The sequence below is a fragment of the Branchiostoma lanceolatum genome, chromosome 13 (assembly GCF_035083965.1).
Source record: "Branchiostoma lanceolatum isolate klBraLanc5 chromosome 13, klBraLanc5.hap2, whole genome shotgun sequence".
In the NCBI taxonomy this organism is placed as follows: domain Eukaryota; kingdom Metazoa; phylum Chordata; class Leptocardii; order Amphioxiformes; family Branchiostomatidae; genus Branchiostoma; species Branchiostoma lanceolatum.
The window spans coordinates 1,611,928-1,634,642 of NC_089734.1; the positions used below are offsets into that span (position 1 = coordinate 1,611,928).

General features: G+C 42.5%; 1 protein-coding gene across 1 annotated transcript in view; it reads left to right on the forward strand.

The window, feature by feature from the left end:
• LOC136447075 (SRC kinase signaling inhibitor 1-like) overlaps window positions 1-22,715 on the forward strand; it is a 93,283-nt gene that overhangs the window by 30,703 nt on the left and 39,865 nt on the right. Inside the window, exon 3 of the mRNA XM_066445751.1 lies at window positions 13,764-14,026. Coding sequence (XP_066301848.1) covers window positions 13,764-14,026 — 263 coding nt within the window. The remainder of the gene's footprint in view (window positions 1-13,763; window positions 14,027-22,715) is intronic.

Genomic DNA, 22,715 nt, shown 5'->3' on the forward strand with positions numbered 1-22,715 from the left:
TTCCTCTACAAGATATATGATTAAATTGTGATTGTACCTGCTATAGTATGAGTACTGTCCAGCTGGATTTGTACGTAAGGCCTGTATAGACTACATTTGTAGGACTGGTATATAAAATTCTGGGTCTTAACAGGTTTTGATCCTTGGAAATCCAAGTTTAAATCAAACAGGTTTAAAACTGGGCCTTTCATATAAATCTAAACAAGTTTTCTGAGGGAGAAACTGTAGAACAAAAGATTAACCACCCAAAACTGGGTTCCTAGATAGCAGGGCATCCTTTGGGTCTCACATTAGAGTACATAAAACCAAGGAGGTTTTATATAGAAGGAGAGCGGACGAGCTAAGTCTCTATTGTACTATGCGTGTAACGGGTGTGAAAAGTCAATGTCGCGTCAAGGTGCGAATTACCCCGATATGCATACACCCCACGCCCAGCTTGGCGACTTTGCTTTGTTTTCACGGGTGCGACCAAGGAGGCATAATGACTCTGTAGAGCAACTTCGATCTTTTTTTCAGCAGTTACTTTTGAGGAGGACTTTGAAACATTTGAGTTACAAGAATGCAATGTGGAAGATGATCTCTCTAACGGCGAGAATCAAAGCTCTATGTGGCAACCAACGCTGCCGCCGGCAGCCGCGGTACATTTGATTGCGAAGTCTGTGAGAATGTATACAAAACCGCCGGATGGCTTGAAAAACACAAGTCTTAGAGAACAGTATTTTTTAATGTGCATATATGCCGACTGAGGAGAAATTACAAACTTAGCTTGACTTGGCTCGCATTACCCTGGAGCCCAGACTAGTACCGGGTCGCTAGCGATTTCCTTCGGCGGCGGTCCAAGAACTCAGCCCGACCGGACTAGACTCCCCCGATGCGCTAATTACGGCATCGGCGGGCTTGGAGCTTTCGGTCGCCGAAGGGATTGGGGGGAAGGAACCGGCTAAAGAAACCAGCTAAAAGGCCCGATATACAGTCTGCATCCCAGGGTAGGCTCGCATACACCTTCTTGAAGTTCTTCTGTAAACATGCCAATTGGGAGCCGAAATAAATCGGCCTAAAAGTCTCCTAAGGAAACACATAGCTATCCAAAACATGACCGAAGAATCCATGGATACGAACCAAGGACCTCCATGCACGAAAATCATACAAAAAGTCACTCCCAGGTGCCGGAAAATCTACCCAGGTTCCGTTGACCAAAACAACAAATTTGAAACGAGGACCCCTTCAGCTACTCAGAAAAAATGAAAACTTACCAAAGAAAAACGATACAAATTTTTTGTGGCAACATGAAAATATAGGTATGAATCTATATTTTTGACGCTAAAAAACAGAGACTTGTCAACAAAAATGACCAAAAACTCGCCCTAGTTCGTCGCACGGTAAAAATTCAAGTATCCAGATGACCGCCATTTTGTCCTCGATCGAATGATGACGTCAGCCGAACCCTACCGGGTGTTCCAAATAAGGAAATCGTCGGAAACCCGAGGCATCTCGGCTGCCGGTCGGCTCAAGCTCGGCACGTGTGACGTCATGCCGAAGCTCCTTTGCATAGAAAACCGCGATTCACGCATCGGTTCAAAGACGGCGCCGCGCCAGCTATACACAATGGGTCGCAGCGGGGCGAAACAAAAGGACCCAGCGGGGCGCAAGCTCGTGCGCTCTCCTTCTATATAAAACCTCCTTGATAAAACCCAGGATTTAGCTGTTAAGCCTCACGTCTTTAACTTTGTTTCAAGGTCAATCATTGAGGTGCTGGAAAGTGAGTTCTCCGAGCTTCAAGGCTCTACATGTAACGTTACATGCAGCTCACCAACATGTTAAACCTCAGTCCCTACCGCACCACCACTGCTACAGGGGAGGGACCGCTAAATGGACTTTCCTATGCAACACATGGATAAGCCGTCAAAAACAATCACTTAGAAACACATGTATCTACATTTCAAACCTCAAATCTTTACCACCCCTGCAAAGCTGGATTTGTCAGGTTGCTTTAGGTAAAAAAAGCAGGAGTTCAACTCCAGCATTCTAACGAGCTACAGACAGAAGTTTAAAATGAGACCAGGATTTCACCCCCCCTCCCAATATATCAGTCCAACCATCAGAGAAGGGTTCAGAGGTCAATCCGAGGTCAAAACATGACAAAAATCACATATTTTGGCCAGATTTTTAAAATTCACATTCTTCTGTCCTCCCTAGCAGAAAACTGGACGATTTTGACCAACATTTCACCAGGAAAAAAATTATTTTTAGCAAAATACTAAATGGTATGCAGCGTGCACTGTACTGCGCAACTCTATTACCTGGTCCCTCCCCTTACAGGTAAAGGAACAAGGGGGTAGAGGCAAAACTACCCCCCTGGCTGATACACTCTAGTGGTCTGATCATATAGCCAAAAGATGAAGTTCATTCATTGCTCCCTTGGGAATTGAGGGCCAGGCCCATACCCTGTTACTGGGCCCTATGTTTAAGCAATGGGGCAGTAAGTACCAAGGTCACATGACTTTTTTCCAAATTTCATAGTGATTTCTTTGTCTACAACTGTCATTCAGCACTCACTATAGCCTGTTCTTGTACTTTGGTGAGGAATTTGAACTTTCCAATAGAAAGTTTCCTTGTTTTAACAACTTTTATACCCAACGCCTAACAATGACATATCATAGGAAAACCACAAAATGAACACATAAAGCTGAAAATAAAGAGGTGATATGTTCCTACACACTCCAAATCCTTTTTCTTTCATACAGAGCATTGTCTAATACCACATGCAGGGTATACCTCAGGGAATACCCATCTTTTATGGACTCCTACAGACTTTAAATAGGCCTTTTCTTGGGGCTGGGGGGGGGGGGGGGGGGAGGAGGCCCTAGGCATGGCATTTTGATTGACAGTTCATGACTGATAAGTAATGTTATGGTATGAGCCTGGATAAATCATTCAGTGCACCATTTCCAACAAATCTATACCTTTTTTTTAGGCATCTAGCCTCTCCCAGCCATTTCTGACAGCTATCAGCATGCATACATAGCCTGTCCCATAGGTAAATACTCTATATTGTACTGATATCACACTTTTGCTGAAAATCAGGCAAAACATGGAACTCACATTCCCCAAATTGGGTCATCTTTTACCAAAATGTACTTCTTGGTAATATTGGAGAAGGATTTTACCAAATCCGAACCAGCTTTGAGGTTGACAGAGGGTCAATGTATTACTACAGGGGAGGGACCGCTAAATGGACTTTCCTATGCAACACATGGATAAGCCGTCAAAAACAATCACTTAGAAACACATGTATCTACATTTCAAACCTCAAATCTTTACCACCCCTGCAAAGCTGGATTTGTCAGGTTGCTTTAGGTAAAAAAAGCAGGAGTTCAACTCCAGCATTCTAACGAGCTACAGACAGAAGTTTAGACTACGGCCGCGTGGCGCGTTGGATACACCCGATCCCTCGATCTCGGAAGTTAAGCAACGCGCGGTCCGGACAGTGCTTGGATGGGAGACCAACCAAGGACGTCCGGATTGCTATAGCCTCACGAAGCTTTCCACGAAATCGTCTTCCGGGAGGGACGTAAAACGGGGGTCCCGTGCTCGAGGAGGTGCCTCGAACACGTTAAACAGCCTCATTACCCTACACATTGGGTACCTGCCTGTGGCACTGGCTGCAAATACACCTGATATTAAAATGAGACCAGGATTTCACCCCCCCTCCCAATATATCAGTCCAACCATCAGAGAAGGGTTCAGAGGTCAATCCGAGGTCAAAACATGACAAAAATCACATATTTTGGCCAGATTTTTAAAATTCACATTCTTCTGTCCTCCCTAGCAGAAAACTGGACGATTTTGACCAACATTTCACCAGGAAAAAAATTATTTTTAGCAAAATACTAAATGGTATGCAGCGTGCACTGTACTGCGCAACTCTATTACCTGGTCCCTCCCCTGAAACCAGTTCCTGAGAGCCGGGATCAAAGGCTCAAACACAAATCTCCACTGAGACACACGACGAGGTTCGGAGTGAAGGCATTTAAACATGCCAGCAACGGGATGTTTACATGTGTATTTCCATGGGAACAAATGTGATTATTGTCCTAATTTAATTGTTCATTTTATGCAACTCATCCGGTTTGGGTCGTGGTTGAAAAAGGGAGGAAAGTCTAGATCTTGTTTTGTTTCATTTCAGAGGATGTTTCTTGTTGAAATTCAAAAGTTAACGTTGATAATCTAGGGTGAAAATGTAATGCACTGAGTTTTTTCCCTTAGAATATACATTGCTATTTTCCAGCAATGTCCCCAAGAAATATCACTATTTAATAGCTGAATAGAAACTGAGTCTACATTGAGTCAATTTCAAGTTTGTTTCATTGCCATCTGCTTTTTAATCACCTTTTTAAAGAGTCAACCCAAGCCATGTGCACCAAAGTGCATGTACAGGTACTGTATTTAAATTTGTTTAGTAATAATTAGGCTTTAGTAATAATGCCTGGGGCACATTGCATAGTTGGTCCTTATACATGTATGTTTTGTATTTGATAATCAGATCTAAATAGCAAACTTCGTATTCTAGAATTTTTCACATTTTTTGTCTTGTTTTTCCACTTCATTATTTCCATTTTGAAAAGTACAATAGACGACAGAACGATCAGTGCAGCACACATGCGAGCTGACCTCTGCTGTTGCTGCACAATAAAGGCTTACAAAGTAGGTGAGGCGCCCGGGGCTACCTGCCCACTGCATAGTTGGCGCTTGTTCAACGTTGACAAGGCCGCGGTGATTGATCCTCGGCCCTGACACGGGCCATGTTTGTGCTTTTCAGTGCCATGTTTGTGTCTGTTTGCAGGGGAAACCTTGGGAGTGGGTTAGGGCCCATATTTTATGTCGTAGATACAGTAGAGTGCGTGCGCTGGTTAGACAGGGATGTGTTCATAACAATGGTAGCTGGGGAGGGCTGGGGAGCACTCGACATTGACTTATGTGTTTTTAGCATGTTTCTAGGAGATACGTCAAATCTAGATGGCGGTATTATGACATTTGGTTTCTACAGGTTATTTATCATTTCATGAGAAGATATGATCTGGCAGAGTAGAGCGGTTCTTTTACTTTCAGGGATGCTTGCTTTGAAAGGCTTGCAAAGAGAATCATAACGAAAAATGCTTGTACTGTGCAATTTGAAAGAAAACTGCTGGGGGACCAGAATCAAATCATTTCTCCCTTGAATTAAAGCCTGTTTCCCAGATCCCTTCAAAGCAGAGAGGTATGGAAAAGTAAAGATGAACAGATATCTCTCAGTCTCATATCTGAACCGAATTCCATAGTCTGAAGGATTCTCAATAATATTGCAGACAGGATGGCACACAAAACGATTTCGTCTGCTTTAACTTCCAAAACCACTCTGTCCCTTTGCCCAAGATTTTCCATCCCATACAATAAAGATGAAATGCTGTCTTGCATGAACTTAGACGGATTTCTGCACCCAAATTCCTTTTTTTAAAGGATGACAAACAAAAAAGGATAGGTTCTTCTGCAAAACCACCCGATCCCATTGCCCCAGATTTCAGTAGCCTTGGTGGCTGCATCAGCCCATATCTCTGCCCATGATGCTGCTTTGCCCATGATGAATGCCTGTCTGCCAGATCCCCCCAGAGCCCAGAGATAGGCATGGAAGTAGAGATGATATCTCACAGTCTCATTTTACAAAATTCCATATTTTAAGGAATTTCCAATAATATTGCAAAGACACACAAAAAAGGACGCCTTCTGCTTTAACTTCCAATACCACTCTATCTGTCCCATTGCCCCAGATTTCCCATCCAATTTTTGTACAGTAGACTCTTTTACATTAACTAAGAAACATTTCTGCACCAAAATTCTGTGTTTCAAAGAAATAATATAGCAAACGGGATGCCACACAAAAACTGAAAAAGGACAGGTTTTTCTCCAAAACCACCCAATCCCTTTGCCCCAGATTTCAGTAGCCTTGGTGGCTGCATCAGCCCATATCTCTGCCCATGATGCTGCTTTGCCATGATGAATGCCTGTCTGCCAGATCCCCCCAGAGCCCAGAGATAGGCATGGAAGTAGAGATTATATCACACAGTAACATTTCTATACAAAATTCCATAGTTTGTAATTGAAGGATTCTAAATGATATTGCAAACAGGATGACACACAAAAAAAGGACGCCTTCTGCTTCAACTTCCAAGACCACACTGTCCCATTGCCCTAGATTTTCCATCCAATACGATACTGTTACTGTAGACATGCTCTTTTGCATTAACTATAGGACACATTTCTGCACCAAAATTCGGTATTTCGAAGAAATGATATCGCAAACGGGATGACAAACAGAAATGGACAAAACCTGCTCCAAAACCACCCAATCCCTTTGCCCCAGATTTCTGTAGCCTTGGTGGCTGCATCAGCCCATATCTCTGCCCATGATGCTGCTTTGCCCATGATAAATGCCTGTCTGCCAGATCCCCCAGAGCTCAGAGATAGGCCTGATTTGTGAGGAGATGTGCTCAGGTATTGATTCTCCAGCCTGCTGCAGGTATGTGTGACTCCTGGCCCTTTTATCACTGGCCGGTTTGTGGGTCAGTTTACCTACATGCACCTCTTAGGCAAGGTCTGGTTAGTTTGTTGGTTCTCAGAATTAAAAGAAAATTTAATGATGTGATATCGAAGATGGATATGGAATTTGGGTCTAAAGTTGAAGACTGTACCTTGGTACACACAGCTTTAAGGAGTGAATATAGATTATCATCACCATTCCACAAAAAATAGGCTAGGTAAGAAACTTCAACCTCTGTGTTATCAGTCATAGTATAGTTAACTATAATGAGACTTAATAAGCTTAATATGTCGATGAAGTTTAGACAGATGTATCCACTTGCTTGAGTAACTGGTACCTTGCATACTTAATATTGCAGGAAACAAAGGAAAGGTATTTGGAACCCTGACTTGAAAATGACCGAAAGCCAAAGACATAAATTCGTACGGCCTAATATTGAACTTGGTGATCAATATCGAAATAGAGTCTGAAATCTTATTCTCTGAAGCCAGTCTATATACATTGATGCACACAGTTTCAGGGCGTGACTATAGGTAGTCAGATTCAAGTCCTTCCAGCCCTCTACTGTATTTTCATGTTCCTTTTGCACTTCATCTTTACTCTGAGATATCTATGTAAAGGGCAGAACAATTCAGGACTACTAGTGAACCCTGCCACTCTGTACCCTACGGTGCCTGATTGTGACAAATAAACCATTATTATTATAAGATCACCACGAACCAGGGAGCTGACTTGGTGTTGCCCTACCCAGAGTTATTGTGTATCCAGGGTAAAAAGGATATGTCAGGGCCCAGCTACAACTTTATATAAGTGTACAAGAAGTGTCCATAGCAAATCAAGTTTTCCTCCCATCCTTCTATTTTCATATTCAGTGGTCCTCTTGAACTTCATCTTTACCCTGAGATAACCACAAACCCCGGAACTGACTTGATATAGCCCTGCCCAGAGTTATTGTGTATCCAGGGTAAAAAGGATAGGAGGTCAGGGCCCAGCTATAAGTATACAAGAAGTGTCCATAGCAAATCAAGTTTTCCTCCCATCCTTCTATTTTCGTCTTCAGTGGCCCTCTTGCAGTTCATCTTTACTCTAAGATAACCAGGAACCTAGGAACTGACTTGATATGGCCCTCTCCAGAGTTATTGTGTATCCAGGGTAAAAAGGATAGGAGGTCAGGGCCCGGCCGTGCGGCCCGGAGACGCTCTGAAATTCCGCCCACATCAGCGGGTTACCGTGCCGCCATGTGTGCGGGGAGATAAGGGTATAAAATGCGGTAATGGCCGCCGCCGCCGTGTGCGGCGTAGAATTCCCGACATTTGTGTCTATTCAACGGCATGCCTCGGTAATGGCGGTCGGGTTTTTAAAGACTGTTTTTAGTGTGATTTTCATTCTGCGTTTCAGAGATAAATCAGGTCAAAGTCATCATTGCTTGGTATCGAAGGGAACCTTGATTATTGTGATGAGCATTCATGTTTACGGGTTCACCGAGAGGTTAGAATTTGCAGTGTGCTGTGCGGTTTATTTTTCTAGTTCACGTACATGTACATGTAACATTACATTGCCAGCTGTGTAAAGAAACACAATGTATATTATGCCATAAAATGTTCATATCACTCATTCATATCAATTGAATGCATCGAACATGACTTGAAACTAAAATACCAACAAACATCAAAGGGCAATTCATGATTGTATACTAATGATGATAAATCAAAGGCTTTACTGCATGGGACTTCCTGCTCCATTGAGCAAACTTCAGGTCATTATAAAAGCAAATTAAGATGTACTTACAAACACAACGGCACATTAAACTTTAGAAGGTATATGCTTCTTTTTTCTTCAATTTTTGAAGTTCGTTCATGTATATTCCGTCAACGAGTTTGTGTCATTATCCCTGTGCAATGCAGTTCCATCCAGTGCAGCCATGGAGCCATGGGCGAGTAGCATGCCTGTCCTTTGATATGTGATGAGTCTGGTTCTGGCTTCCTTTCTGGGCAATTGGGTACCGCCCGACTTGTTTGTGCTGGCTCCCATACTAGCATGCTCTCTAGTCCTACCATATACAAAATGTAGTTGATGAGACCATAGAATGAGCCTGGATGACAGACCCCCAATCTCTAGAATATCTATTGCTTGGGGATCTGGCGTCCAGGCGAGCATGGATAGGCAAGAGTGAACTAATGAGGATATACAGGTACCCATGCTGGTAGGATCCTTAAGAGATGACAAACATTTCAAAATTGAAGGCTTTGGCGATGGAAAGGTTATAGCAAATACGATCTAATAGAATGATAGTAATCATAATCATAAAATTGTGTACAACCAGAAAAATAACTGCAGACCCACACAAAGACAAGCAAACACTCAGACCAAGAATAATATTTCTGTTTTTACGGAGGTAGAATATTCAAATATTATCATAATACCGGCTGCCAAGATTGCTATAGAGGCTAATGCCAAGCTTGTCCTTTGATATGTGATCCTAGCCTGTGGTCCCCTAGTAGAGGCGCCACCAGTTACTGTAAATGCATTTAAATTTGCTTGGTTTTTATTTCGCGGTAGGGAGAAAATGGAGTTTTACGGTGCGTGTGGCTTTAAAATAGCGGCGCTACAATCATATAGGTAATCAAAAAGTTTTGCAGTGGTTTTAAGTTTGCGCTGAAGAGTTCACCACGAAAACCGTGAACATAAAACCACCGCGAATATTTCTACATTTACAGTATGTGATCCTAGCCCTGAGCCTGTGGTTCCCCTATAGTAGAGGCAGCACCAGTTCTGTGATCCTAGCCCTGAGCCTGTGGTTCCACCATGAGATCCCAGTCCCACCACCTGACACCCTGCCCCACTGACAGGCCCAGGGGAGGCTCTGACATGTTGTGAGAGAAAACTGTTGACTCTGGCAGGAGATAGCAGCCCATTTACAACATGTTTCTGACCAGGAAAGGGCCAGTAGAGGGCGGGGCCTGGGTAGCAGCCTGGTGTTGAATTCTCACTGGTGGTAGACTGGAAAATTTCTGAATGGATAAATAAAATTGTGCACTTGAAAATGTCACAATTTTTTCATTGATGAAATTTAGCCATATAACAACATGTTTTAAGCTACATCTCGTGTTAAGAAATTTATTCTAAGGAAAGAGAATTCTTTTGATGATTTTACTTGCTTTGCCTTATCAACTAATTGATGACCTAATATGTATATCAGTTTAAAACCATACAATACAGTATGTGATGAGTATTGAAATGCCTAGGGTTGTGATATTTTACATCAATATTGAATGCACAGTATACAAAATTACAAACGCAATGAAACATTTTGCTAACAATCTACCCACAAATGCTCCCCTCCTCCCTATGGGTTATCACTGATAGCTGCAGCACACACACACAGATTTAGTGACTGTTTGCACAGAAAATCATAAATCAGGCCGTACCACTTCCGCTATTTATAGGGGTGGATAACGAGGTTACTCATAAAAACAAACCACCCTTATCAGCACTCCCCATCTTTGTAAATTAATTTAGTTCCCTTCTTTTACATCCAAGCGACTCCATTTCGCTTCCAAGTCTCATCCTGAGTTTGAGTTCTGAGATAATGATTTTACAGGCTGGCTGTAATCTAACCCAGCTCCTGCCCAGATGCCATGGGCTTCTGTGGTATCGGGTTGTTTCTGGAGCAGGGAGGATATATTTAGACTCCATCAATTGGTCCCTACATCTATATCTCAAGAACCCAACTGTCGACAAGTCAGAACTAGTTACCCTGGACATTTGTATTGGCCTTCTTTCTGGAAAAGGAGAGAAAAGGGAGCCTGCTTAAGTTGTTCTAGACAGGAGGTAAGATTAGTAATATGATCACTAATAATATGAAGTAATTTGTGATTGATCAAATATTGGCTTGAGGAGAGTGTAGGGTAGGGGGAGGGGGCATGTTAGATTAATGCAGGTTTAGCCATTTATCTGTGGTACTGAGGACTGGACAATAGAACTGGTGATCTATGGGCCAATTTACACAGAGCTTGTCTAGATATCTGGACTGCAGATATCTGCCAGGCGACAGCTTTTTTCTGTGTCTAAACAGGAATTTTATGGTCTTAATGAGGGGTTTTTTAGATGTCGGGAAAATTTCAGCCGACCACTCTGAAGCATTCGCCCGACAACTCAGCGGGAGTCCCCGACCGCTCTAGCCGGACGTCTAAACGGAATGTGTCGCGTAGTAGACATCTGAAGGTCGGGGTTCACGCTAGTTTGCATATTTGGCGGGCGATAAAGCGGGAAAACTTCTTAGCATCAAGGACCATTTGTTCCCAAACGGACGACGGACTTCTTTCGTGATGCCAGATCGTTCGGTGGATCGGCCCTCCCCCCTCCGCCACGACAAGGGCAGCGAGTAGGAACGCAGCGTTGATTCTGACCGGTCGCTGTCGTCTTTTCCGGTACCTCAAACGCCTCTTACGCTCAACCCTTGCTTGCTGCCTCGTGTTTAGCCACACGCGAGTCAGATAAAGAAAGAATACCATATTCATCATGACGAAAAACACAGGCGGTTCTCCCGCCATTTTGAAACGCGCGCAAAAGGTTAAATAGGGTCACGCGTGCAATCAGCGCGCTGCGTGAGTCCTGCGGTACTTCCTGTCGGTGTGTATAAATGCGTCCAGATATCTAAGGCTCAGATGTCGGCGGATTTTTAGATATCTGAAAAAACTCTGTATAAATTGGGCCTATGTTTTCTACCCATTTTTGCAGGTACATGTACTGTATGTTTACTGCATATACAAATATATTCATGAATGATTTGGTAAGATTGTGTGCGCGACACTCTAAATACTACAGTAGATATATTACAATTCTGATAGGGTTCATCATACAGTCTGTCCATTTCTATTTCATAGACCTCTACAGAGAGGTTTTATAAGCATCAGAAAGATCATATATTGTAAGTTGTTGCGAATGATTTATTGTTGCTAATGAATAGGTAATAGACATTGACCCTGGACGTCTGAAATTTATTATCAAAATGTTGCATTGGTCAGGATGACTTGCTAGTTTTTGAACTGCTTTTCCTAATTAGTCTCAAATTTGCCATAAAGGTTGCGAAAAAAATTGTCCTTATATTCATAATAGCAGGATAAATGCATAAGTGCAAAGTAACATATCGTATTCAGCCATCAGCTAAAATTCATATTTTTCTGACAAAATTTGGTCTCTAATTTGTGATAAAGGTCACAAAAACAATTGTCACTATATTGACAATAGAAATTTAATATATATATATAGAAAGATAGCAAGATTGATGCATACATCGCAAAGTAACATATCCTATTCAGCTGTCAGCTACGATTTACAGTTAGACATGCAATACTGTATTATCAAGAATGACTAGACATGTTTTAAGGTTTTTGGCACTGAAACCTTCTATGTAATCTTCTCTACGTGGAAATTGTGATCAAGCCCATCGAAACAAGTCTCATATTTCAGATGAAAAGATAACAACATAAATGTAAACAGTACAAATAAGCATATCTTATCAAGGTTTGTTTAAGCAGGATGTTTATGGTGTCTTTTATAGGTTACTGGATAAATAGTATTTCATGCACTTGAATCTGCTCGATGGCAACATTGTTACATGATACAGTTTGATCTTGGTACATGAACATGTAGTGAGTCCATGTATAATCTTACAGTTAACGTTCATGTCTAGCATATCTCACAATGCTTCATATAAATATAATGTATATGGAATTTGGTATTGTTTAGAAGTCACAAGGCTTGATAAATGGCGTATCATGCACTTGGATATGCCCAAAAGCAATATCCCTAAGGTCTATACACTACAATGATTATCTAAATGGCAGTATATCATTTTCATTACTTACCGTACTTACGGTACTAGCATATCTTATAACAGTTTGCTACCAGCATATCTATTAATGGTGTCTAAGGTTGTTATTGGCGTGTCATGCATTTTGAGTATTCATGTTGGACCAGTTTGATCTATCCTGTCCTACAGTGCTTGCAAGCATATCTTTTAATGGTTTAGTTCAACATGATGTTTATTTGGTATTTTCGCAATGTCTCTTGATGAATGGAGTTCCGTACCCTTGAACCTGGCTGCTGCGTATCGGCCATGAATATTTTATGACCTTCCGGCGAGGATTATGGTTCTTTTGTTGGAGTCCTTTCTGCAAGGTCATAGCTGGGTAGGTACGAATGTCAGTTAAACTGATCCTGGCCAATCAAATAGAGTACTTCTCAACTGCCCGGCTGTCCGTTAAAAGAAGCAGACGTAGAGCCGTGGTTTGCTGTTCATTGGGCTTGTCAGAAGGAGCAGGAAGATTTCCTTGCTACACTGAACCTGTTTGTACTCTACATTAACGTCTGTCTTTACTGTCGAGTCCAGTGGAAGGACAGGTTTTCAGTAAGTTAAGACTGGGTACATAACGAAAGGGTATGTCACCCTGTAAAGGGCAGTATAACCCCGTCGTCGCGAAAGCACATCGACTGATGATGATGCCATAGCAGGGCAAAATTTGCATCTGTCTGTTTTGCCAGACAGTGACAGATTAGCTTTTCAGTAAGCTGAAGTGGGTGAAAATGATTTTTCATTTTCTATAAGTATAAGACTTGTACTGACGGCGCATCATTTATTACAGGACATTTTGTGGGGATTAGCCTTAGAGTAGGCTAAAAGTGAGCCGAGGTAGATGAATATTATCTTCAATGTCTGAAACACTGCACAGTGTTGATTTAAACCAAGACTGAAAACCCTTGTCTTGGCAGGATACAGTACATGCAAGTGTTTCTATTTACTGTACACTGATGCTGCATTATTTATTACAAGACATGAAGATGAGATATTGTATCATGCAGCAGCTAAACTTATGCATGGGAACATATTACAGCAAAGATTAGTTGATTCCACTGTCTCCTTGTCATAGCAAGTATCTTAGATTTTTTCTGGACTGTTGCTTGTCCTCCTTGTGTTTTAGGACATGGTAGCCCAAGTTGTAGCAAATATCCATTGTTTATAATTTAAGGCTTTTTGCTTTTCTTTCTGTTTTTCTAAATTTCTTTTCCTTCTGTTGATCACAGTGTGCCCTACCAACAGTGTCTTATGATTAGTACTGGCCAGCTTCCTTAGTTAGCTTGTGGAGTTTCTTTGCGATTTCTAAATGTTTTCCTCATTGTGTTTCAGGACATGGTAGGCCGATAGCGCGCCCCACTGACGACATCCAGGTGACGTTGAATGGGACGTTGAACGGCCGCGGCGGTCGGAAGCGACATTTGAATCGGGATGAGCCGCGGAGACACACGCTAGGCGGACCGCGCAGCCAGATGGAGATGAAGAGGGAGAACTCTGAGATGGAGAAGCTGGAGCGACAGCGCCAGGCCTTCCTGGAGCACCTGAAGAAGAAATACCCGCAGCACGCAACGGCCATATCTGGGCACCAGAAACAGGTGGGGAATACACACACGCACACGCACACACACGCACGCACACACACGCAGCACGCAACGGCCATATCTGGGCACCAGAAACAGGTGGGGAAATACACACACATGCACGCATGCACGCACACACACACACTCACACACACACTCACCCGCAGCACGCAACGGCCATATCTGGGCACCAGAAACAGGTGGGGAATACACACGCACGCACACACACACACCCGCAGCACGCAACGGCCGTATCTGGGCACCAGAAACAGGTGGGGAAATACACACACATGCACGCATGCACGCACACACACACACTCACACACACACTCACCCGCAGCACGCAACGGCCATATCTGGGCACCAGAAACAGGTGGGGAAATGTACACTCACGTACGCACACACACACACACACACACACACATGCACACTCACCCGCAGCACGCAACGGCCATATCTGGGCACCAGAAACAGGTGGGGAAATACACACACATACGCACACACACACACATACGCACGCACAGGCCATATCATGCCACCAGAAACAGGTGGGAAGATATACGTGCACACACACACATGCACGCACGCACACACACACACAAACATACACGCAGCACGCACAGGTTCTCTTGTTATAATCTAGAAGCTGAAAAATTATAAAGAGATGACTTTAAGATTTCTAAGTCCAGAAAAGGACCGTCTCTAAACCAGACTGTACTTTACATACACACGCTGTAAATCATTCTTGTGACTGTCATTCTGGTAGTGTAAGATAGGGGGAACTTAACATCTGTCTGCTTCAGTTCATCCAACCATGCATTAGACATAATCATCTTGGCAATGGTGGCTTCTTTCGTTCTTTGAAATCCGTACTTTATCAGGTTAAGTTGTTTACAAGGGTAACATCGCACCAAACAAAACACAAGCAATTGAACTCTATATAGCCAATCCTAAAAGAATCCTAACATAATCTACGAGTAGCTGTGTTTTTGTTACCCTTCAAAGATCACGTTCTTGACCTTGGAAACTGGAGTGCAAGGTCGTCAGACTCCTAGACTGACCTTGTGGATAACTGTCATGTCTGATTTCACTCCTTCTTTCCTATTCCCTTTACTCCTCCCTGTGAGAAGTTACTGAATAACGGAAGAGACAGAAGGTTATGGTCCCTTCATCCATGAGTCAGCTCACAGGTGGTGTTTATTATATCGTAGTTCAATGTTTTTGGCAGCAGCAGGCCCCTTGGCACCCCCTTGTAATCGGACCTGTCTCCCGCACTGATCTGGGAGGGTCCTGACGTTCACACTGCAGTAACCCAGACCTGTCTCCCCCACTGATCTGGGAGGGTCCTGACGTTCACACTGCAGTGACTCAGACTGACTGTGGTCCAAGGCAGGGTCTGTTACTTCAACAGGTTCAGTTCAATTAACACCGAACAGTAAATTTCTGTACTTATCTTCTCCGCAAGCTCTAAAGATGTTCCTGTCTATGTTCACAATAAAATCATGTAGGATAGTGGCACTGTCACAAAGTGTTTGGCACCAGCAGGCCCACCTTGTTATGAGACCCATCCTGACATACAGTAACCCAGACTGACTGGTGCAAGGCAGGGTCTGTTACTTCAACAAGTTCAGTTCAATTAACACCGAACAGTAAATTTCCTTACTTATCTTCTCTGCAAGCTCTAAAGATATTCCTGTCTATGTACACAATAAAAACAGAGAATTACATGTAGGATAGTGGCACTGTCACAAAGGCCCCATGGTACCTTGTTCTGAGACCCATCCTGACATCCTGAGTAACCCAGACTAACTGTGGTGCAAGTCAGGCTCCGTTACTTCAGCAAGTTCAGTTCAATTAACAGGGAGCAGTAAATTTCCTTCCTGATGTGTCAGTTGCCTTTTATCTGTAACGGTTCTTCTTGTCACATGTTCTGTTGCAGCATGGAGTCCTAGAAAATGCTACATCCCAATGTCTCCCATTCTTTTGCTACATAATGTATCGATTTTGAAATAACTAAAACTTTGATACATTTATGGTGTAGCTGTCCTGCATCTTTTGACAGGGACTGCAGTGCCTATCAGTAATTTGCATACCAGCTTATTAGATTCAGATTCAAATATTATTGTCTTAAGAACTTCAAGAAGGAAGAAAGTTTTCATTTGATTTGATTTGTCACGATTGTAACGATACTATACAATTGCTGGTGTCATAACCCACTCAGAACACATCACAGAAAACTTAGCAAAACATATATTGTATATCCTACAACACAGAAACAAAGCAATAAGTACACTCTAAAAGTAGCATAATAATATTTTAACATACTACTGTATTATGAACTGTCCGCTGCCATGTGGAACTGCTTGTGTGAAAGTTGACAGTTTTTGGCAGAGCCTGTCCTGTGGTAATCAGACCCATCTGTCTCCACCCCTCTAAAAGGTTCCTGACATTTGCTCACACTCCGATAACCGCTGCGTTATGATGTAAGGCAGGAGTCACACATGTGTGCCGCACGCCCTTTGTGGGGAGGGGTCAGAGGTCAGCTCGGACCCGGCCCAAGTCCCACCCTTCCGCCCACCTTCCTTGCTCCTTGTGGTACATCTTAGGCCGGACCAAGGTTAACTTCTTGGTCCTCGGATTTTAAAGACGTCTTATTCTCATGTCTTATGTCATCCTCAAAAAGGTTGTTTACATGTGTTTCAAGAAGGGGTTCTAAGGGGCATGTAAACTGATTTTGAGGCAAAAGCCTTCTGTACCTTACAATGTAGCACACACAGTTTCAGGCAGTAGATATGTTAAAATAGAAGGATACAACAAGTGTTCCTCCCAGCCCTTTGTTGAAAGGAGGTTATATTTTAGGCAGCTGTATATACATGTATGTTTGTCTGTGTGGACATGATAACTTGAGAGTGTCTGGATGGATTGTCTTGATATTTGGTACAGTATATGGGTACACACACATGTATGTCAGTCATGAGACCTCAGAGTCGGAATGATCAGATTTTACTTATTTCTTAAAGCCCCCTAGTTTTACTTGGAATGTTGAAGGACCAGAAAAATGTATTGGTGTAGCCTGTATGGTGACTGGCACACCCTATCATTGTTGTGTCTATGACTCCCTGTTTATTTCAGCCTGACCCATAGAAAGTCATATGTTGGTGTTTTTCTCCTGTCCCTTTTGGATGACGTCCAGCGAATGCTTCAGAGACCAACCTGTTTTCTATATCAGCAGGGTGACCTCAGAGCAATGATGAGTCAGCCTCAAGGAGCGTCTGTGAAAAGTCTTATGTCTTAAGATGTTGAAGAGTGTCTTAAAATTAGATGGTTTTACCTGTAATTGTGAAATTTCCTTACCTTTCCGTACATGTAGGCACAGAAAGTTGTAAATACCTTTAGATTTAATGACAGATTTAAATTGACAAAAAGTACTGTTTGTTTTCGATAGAAGTTTGTCACTTCATTTCTTCCTAAAGTCATCAGCATGATAAAATGAATGAAGGAAGGAACGAACAAACGAATGAATGAATGAATGAATGAATGAATGAGTTTGTTTTAATCGAAACAGTGTCTTTAGGTGTTTGATCCTACGGAAAAATTTCTTTGCTGAAAGAAGGCCCTCTATAAAACCAAGTAATCCAGCTCACCTTGGCTTACCAGTGTGCTCTATCCATAAGTGTTTGTAAATTTGCCCTTAAGTTTCACTTAAAAGTCTCTTTGATGCAGCACGACTTGTAAATCTGACTTAAGTGTCTCCTTTGTGGAGCATGTCTTCAAGAAAACATGTGTTTTGAGGTTGTTTCCTTCCAGGTCTGTACATCTCAAAACTTCAAACTGTATCTCGGATTTCGATCTGTGAGTTGGTGTAACAGTAGTCTTCACCTGTTAATGTCACTGCTGTAAATCTTGTCCAATAAAAGAGAATGAGTGAAACCTGTTGGGTGACCTGGGAAGGAGCTTGCATGGCCCAGAACCATCTTGTTCCCAGGGTGTTGAGGGGGAGTGATGGGGAGGGATCAGGTGACACTACCATGGAAATCACAATTTTGACAGAAACCACAAAAGGTAAAATTTATCCTGGGGATGTCAACAACTCAAGATAAGTTGCATGTTCCTCTCCTAAAAGAAATAGAAATTCAAGTTTTTATGGTCATTTTCAGAAACATGTAAAAATTGATGATGAGAACTTGTAATTTGTCCATTAATCAAAAGTTGAACTCTGTGTATGATTCAACCTCTTACTGAATGAACAATGATACTGTAAATGCAGAAATGTTTTATGTTCGCGGTTTTCACGGTGAACTCTTTACCGGGAACTTAAAACCACCGTGAAGTTAAAACCACCTTGAAAAGTTGTTCCATTGTGTGACTGTAGTGCTACAATTGTTTCAAGCGCGAACTTAAAACCACCACAAATTTCTCCCTACCGCGAAATTAAATACCCGTGAACATTTCTGCATTTACAGTAATTGTAATAGAGTAAGAAATATGATGATGACTATTGCCAGAACAATTATCAACAATCTAAACCTAAAAAGGGATTGAAGTTATTTTTCCCTCCCAGATCCTATCTTTAGTGGGTGTGGTGTGTTTACACGCAGCACATGTGCAGGATCCTTATCAAATTAGTCTGATGATATTTTTGGCAGTTGGACTGACATCTGATCCTCTCAGCCAGATGGATTTTCATACCAGGATTTACTTCTATGGTATAAAACCTGCTGGTGGTAAGTTTAACAGCTTTTTTCATTTGGAGAAAATCCAGACATGGCCATAGGTGAGAAGTCTGGTCTGGGTATGATGTAACACAGGACACCACTGTGGATATTTGCAAAAAATTATTGCAATAAAGATTTTGAAATTGAATCTATCATTAGTAGTAACAAAGGTTGGTATTGGGAGGTGGAGCCCATACCCTCTCCTTCCACCGTTTTTTACCTCCCCAACTGAAGTCAGGTACCCATTTTTTACACCTGGGTGGAGTGAGGAAAGTCGTGTTAAGTGCCTTTCCCAAGGACACAACATCAATGGCATGTCAGTGGATTCAAACCCAGGACCTCTGGGTTCTGGGCCAAATATCCTAACTGTTAGGCCAACGCGATGCCACTTAAGTTGTATAACGAGTTTCCAAGTGAAAAGTGACCGGTGGTAAACCCATCGGTGATGTAGGACACGGCTACATTCTGCCCTGACTGCAGAGACCAGTTTAGGGAGATAACAGACGGGGTCAAGGGCAAGGTCATGGCAAGGTCACGATGGCTGTTCTGTGATCTGTAAGTAAGGGAGACGGGAGGGGGGCTGTCCTGGTGTCTTACTTTTCACCTGTCTGTCTGTCTTCTCAGTGATTACTTCAGATAACGAGATATTGTTCCAAATTCATCCAAGAGTGATGTATTATTTCTGACATGTCTGCTTGTTGGTTTGTCTCAGGGCTGGCTGCCAAACAGAAATGGAAGCCCATGCTGTAAATTTCCGTTGATAAGTCTTGCCGTTTTAAGTTAACAAAATACATTTTCATCAATTTCATGAATAATAGCACACATTTTTGGGACAGATAGGGTGAAATTTTGTCCGTCCCAACAAGCAAGTTCGGTTTAGGGATGAGGGACGGGTCCTGGAGACAGGCCTGGTTTGTTTGTTTGTTTGTCTGTGTGTGTGTATGTGTGCGTTTCTACAATTCCCAATGTACATAATTCAGTGCTGCTGTACAACCTCAGTGCTGCTATCTTGTCAAAGAAAACTGGAAGGGATTTAAATTGAGCACCATCACTATGGAGAAGGAGGCAAAGTAGGAATTGACCTATATTCAGTTGACACATTAACAAAGCATACTGCTGCTTGATAGAAGCTAACATACATACGGTAGTTAGGCCTCATCAAATGTATTTGTTGGTTCTCGGTTATAAGAAAAAAATTCTGAACTCGGAAATTCTGCACCATGGTACACACAATTTCAAGGTGTGATTATAGATATAACGTTACATATATATATAAGGTGCAAGTCTTCCTCCCTGCCTCTGTTTTCATCTTGTCGACCTCTGGCTGAAATTTGCCATTGATATAACCAAGAAGATAAATTGATATGGCCCTATAGCCCTAAGAACATCCATGGACTCATATGACTTACCAGACAAACACATCTGACATGGCATGTTGAAGCCCCACCAGATGTTGTAGATTTGCTGATCTCCAAACATTGTGGGGGAGTGTCCAGCAGTTTTCCACCCTGGTGACTTTATGTAGTGTGTTAATCTTGGTTTATAAGGTCCTTGGAGCTTCTGAAGTTCCTCTATAAAGGTGGGAGTGATCATCTTGTTGATACAAGACATTGGTGACAGACATCTACAGATGGAGGGGCTTTGAAGGAACTCTAGATGTTGGTAATTTGGTAGCATATGTAAACACACAGTGTGTACATGTAGGAGTGATTTTCCCCCCATCCTGTTAAATGTACATGTACTTATACTGAGTTATACTGTGTGAAATGGCTTGTGGTTTAGAGTTCCTTGGACCAAGGAGGTTTTTGGACCTTTCTAGAACTGCCTGTGAGAACATGTCTATGATTGTGATCTGTTTAAAATTTAACCTTTTGATACAAGAAATTTGGACTGCCCATGACTAAATGATGTCAAAACAAGTAGAAGTTGTTGCAGGGAGTCTTTCTTCCCTCCTCTAGTGTACTTAGTTTGTGTAATGACCCATGGTTTATGAGACACTGGGACCCATCAATTCATTTGGGAACAAGCAGGGATCCATTTCAACTTCAACTTCAATGTTGTTGACACAAAAAACAATCTGTATGTTTGTCAGAGTAGAAAGCCTTTTTCCCATCTTAAACGACCTGATCACATTTCGATCTACAACGTATTTTTCAAGTAACATTTGGTTATAAACATTTTAAAGCCAATGTTAGAAATTTACAAGCAACCTAGTGAATAAGTGAACTCACAGCATTTGCTCCACTTGGTGAATGTACACAGTGTACTTGTGGTTTCATGGCCTTTTGAGTCTCCTGAGGTACATTTTAGAACATCCAGTGATATTTCTCAGCTTCATTGTGACACTGAAACAACCCTACTTTCACAACTCTACCATGTCCAAACAATCCGGGGGAGGAGGTCATTTTGCAACCTTTCGTAATGTACACAGTGTCACAAGTGTGTTGAGCCATGAGTTTACAAGGGCCCGAGAGACTCAGACTTTCACATACTTTTGTCAACAAAATGTATAGACTTAGTAAGTGGTGAAGATGACATTTTAAAGCATTTTCAAAATTATACATACAATTATGTATGTTATGTGTGTGTGTCTGTTTGTGTGTGTGAGTGTGTGTGCGTGTGTTTCTTTGTGTCATTTAAAAATACCTTGCAGCCAGAGGTACATTTCAAAGGGTGTGATGTACATGTTCAACGTCATTGTGACACTAGACCTTCAACTTGAACTTCAACATGACACCAAAACCGCTCTTAAATTCCACACTCTGGTAACAAATGTCCAAACACCACAGACGTAGTACTCCCATTTTCCCACCCCTGTGACAGTCCGTAGTGCCTCTGTCCTGGCTTTACAAGGCCCTCAAACAAGCGGTACATTTGGTGTGATGCCCTTGTTCAACGTCATCATGACACTAAAACTTCAACATGACATCAAAACTGCTCTTAAATTTCACAGTTTTGATTATGTCCAAACAGAACAGACGTGCTAGACGTAGACATTTCCCCATCCCCGTGACAGTCCGTAGTGTCACAGTTTACGAGGCCCTAGAAGTCAGCGGTACATTTGTAGTGGTGACCCTGGGAGTCGCTATGTCAGGAATCTGGCTCTCTGGGAGGACAGAGCCATGAGGGGGCCAGCAGGGCCGTGTGAGGGGGCCGGTTGGCCCGCCCGGCTGGCAGGGCAGTGTCAGGGTCTCCTGCTGCAGGGTTGGCCCTGGTTACACATCTACGCCCACTGGTGAGCGCACACAGACTCCTGCCCTCACGTAACACTGCCGGGTTTCACGTCTGTCCGCACGGTCCGGGAATATGTCATTGTGGAAGATATGGAGGGGCAGGGGGAAGAAGGTGAATATTATTAGATTTTACTTCATCTTTATTTTTGTTAATTCAAAAAGTTGTAGGGAAATTTAAGGGTATTTATGTGGGAAGAGATGTGTTGTTTTGGCAGTCAGCCGTTGAGGGTTTAGAAAAATATTCCATTCACTTCCGTAGCATTTTGTTTACTTTTTTTCTGCCAACAAGATGCCAGAGTATACCAGTGCTATGTGTGGTACGCATACTGTCATATCTGGGATCAAGTGTTCGATTATATCTGTTTGGCAAAGTCGAGTTGCGTGATTTAAGGCTCGGGAAGATGACTGTTGTTTTGACACATTTTTGCGGCAACCCGATTTTTGGACGCGCTTCAAATATGAAGTTCACGTCAGTCAACAACCTCAGTCAGCTGGGGCTGCAGTGCATGCTGGGATTGCACATGTGCATGCTGGGATTGCTCGTGTCATCACTTGTTAATCATAAGTCACTGGCAGGGATGGCAACAAGTACAGTTCCCCTTTACTGGCCCCTAACGCTCCTCTATCTGCCTCTGCTGGTTATCTCCTCTGTTGATCTGTTTTCTAATCTGTTGTTAATCCGGCTCCTTATGGGTTTAGGGATTGGATTACCGTGTTGACACAACAATAGACCTGAGCTTTTCCTGGACCACCTAC